Source organism: Mizuhopecten yessoensis, unplaced genomic scaffold, assembly GCF_002113885.1.
Source record: "Mizuhopecten yessoensis strain PY_sf001 unplaced genomic scaffold, ASM211388v2 hete_36086722, whole genome shotgun sequence".
In the NCBI taxonomy this organism is placed as follows: domain Eukaryota; kingdom Metazoa; phylum Mollusca; class Bivalvia; order Pectinida; family Pectinidae; genus Mizuhopecten; species Mizuhopecten yessoensis.
Genome location: NW_018485936.1, coordinates 1 through 2,478, shown reverse-complemented (window position 1 = coordinate 2,478; position 2,478 = coordinate 1). Strand labels below are relative to the sequence as shown.

The following is a 2,478-nucleotide window of genomic DNA, read 5'->3' as shown; positions in this document are numbered from 1 at the left end:
ACCACTGAAGAAACTTGCACCAAAACTTTAACTGAGAAATTGCGCAAGAAAGGTTAAGTCCCAAACGAGTCAAAAATTTACAAAAATAGAAATTATTTTCCCAAATTAAATCCGCGTATTCTTTTTCTTTCAGCATCTACCTCTCCCCAAATCACCTACAACAGTTTTAATGATGGCCTCCAAATATCTGCCAAGCAGGGAAACCACATACTTTGCCCGACTGTCTAAACTTGTCGTTGATGTCTTTTGTGATATTCTTAGAGAAGTGCTTAAAGCCAAAGTGCCTCCACCAGGACTTACTGCCATTCTACAAAGTCAAAGAGTTCAGCTTTCAAACAACCTTGAAAATCGTCAGCGACATGTACTTTATCCTGCAGGTGGAGTGTTTGTAGGTACTCTGAAGGATTTAGACTTCACACTTTTGTATAGACTGGTAAGACACATCCAGGGGATCAATATTCCACCACACCAGAATGGTTGGGGGAAGACACCAGACACAGCAGACAGGTCACTTTCGGCAAATATTGACCGGTTGCGAATCCAGCGAAATGAAGCTTATGGGCACCTGCCGACTGCATCACTTTCGGATTCAGATTTCCATAGTAGGTGGAGTCTCATTCGTCAGAGCGTGTTGGAAATAGAAAGGGATGCGTTGACAGGAGACACATACGTAACAGCTGTGTATGGTCTACTGACCGTGAGCATGGACCCTGAGGCACAGAAAAAATATATAGAGAAACTAGAGAAACAACACAAGGTGGACTTGGAGGTCAGAGGTCAGTGCTTTACAAAATGTTTAACAATAATTGACCTTGTATGTGAATATTTGAGTAAATCTTGAAACTAATTTTTACCAATAATAAATTGTTAAATAAAAGCATACATATGAGGAACAGAGACAGACCTATTTCCTGAAGTTTCACCAGACAGACACTTTCAAGATTTCTAAAATGGGATTTGAAAAACTAATGTAATGTAATATTAATGTATTTTGGGCCACCATCACATTTTGGCTGAAATGAATGACCTTGACCCGATTTTAACATATAATGTTTGTAAACAATCTTAAAAGGAATTTCATCTAAATAGCCAAAAGGTTCAAGGTGATGATATTTTTGGTCTGTAGCATGCTGGAATGGAAGGCTACTGAACTGCTCAAATAAACAACATTAACCATGTATCAAGTTCACAAAGGTCAAATAAGTTGAAATCGTTAAACAACTTCGTCTCATTAATCAAAAGGCCCGGGTTGGTGATATTTGGTGATATGCATATGCTGGTCGTAAGGCAATATCATGTTTGTTCAAATGAATCACCTAGAACCACTTTCAAAGTCACGGCGGCCAAAGTGTCAAACTTATTAAACAACTTTTTCCCAATTACCAAAAGGCCCAAGATGTTGAAATTTTCCACCGAAAACATGCTGGAATTAAGGACTGCCTTTTCTGCTAAAATGAATGACGTTGATTTTCTTTCAATGTCACAGAGATGAGTTTGAATTATTAAGTGACGTCTTCTAAATTACCAAAAGCTGGTGATGATATTTGGCCAGTATCTTGCTTGAATATATCAATTTTGTTCAAACGAATGGCTTTTATCAATATTCAGAGTTGCAGGGGTCAGATTTTTTAAGAAATTAACATAACGTCGTGTTAATAACCAAGAGGCCAAAAGTGATGATGTTTGGCCAGTAGTGTACTGGATTGAACTTTATGAAGGGCTACCAAGTTTGTTTGAACAAATGACCTAGATAGACTTTTAAGGTCAATGGGGTCAAACGTGTTTTAAACAACTTCTTAATTACCAACAGTTACAGGATGACCAGTAACATACTTGGAAGAAGGGCTACCAAGTTTTACATCTGAATGACCTTGACACACTATCAAGGGTGCTGGGGGTCAAAAGGTCAAATATGTATAAACCTTTCAAACACCTCATCTGATCAAACAAAAGACCCAGGGTGATGCTATTTGGACAGTAGTATGCTGGTATGAAAGGCTATAAAGTTTGTTTAAGCGAATGAAACCTTGTTAGACATTCAAGGTCAGAGGTGTCAAATGTTTAAATATTTAAACAGGTTCTTTTTGAATGATCATGGTCAAAGGATATGATATTGAGCCTTAGCCTTATTAATATATGTCCATATAAATATATTTGACCTTTGTCCACTTTTAACGTTACAAGTGTGAAATTAATACAAGGCTAGAAATTGATTTTGAAAACCACTAGTCAATTGGACAATTGTGACTAGTCAACCAGGCTAGTAGTTTCTAGAACTATTAGTTTATCAAAAGATTTGACTAGTCTCAGACTATCAGGCCTATTTGGCTGTTTCTTTGTCACATCACATCAAAGATGACTGGAAATCCCGTTATATAATTATCCACTTGTAAGTAAGTGGGTTTTACTGTTGCTGATTACATATATAAAATCTATCTTCTGACAAACATTTCTCATTTCTGATATCTTGTGACATAT

At 36.9% G+C, this 2,478-nt stretch overlaps 1 protein-coding gene across 1 annotated transcript; it reads left to right on the top strand.

Moving 5' to 3' along the window:
* Nucleotides 1–133: 133 nt before the first annotated feature.
* Nucleotides 134–776, top strand: LOC110445032 (E3 ubiquitin-protein ligase DZIP3-like; the record flags this gene model as incomplete). Its single annotated transcript, XM_021489391.1, has 1 exon — nucleotides 134–776. A coding segment is annotated over one exon (643 nt), but the record flags the coding sequence as incomplete, so codon positions are not given.
* Nucleotides 777–2,478: the final 1,702 nt, after the last annotated feature.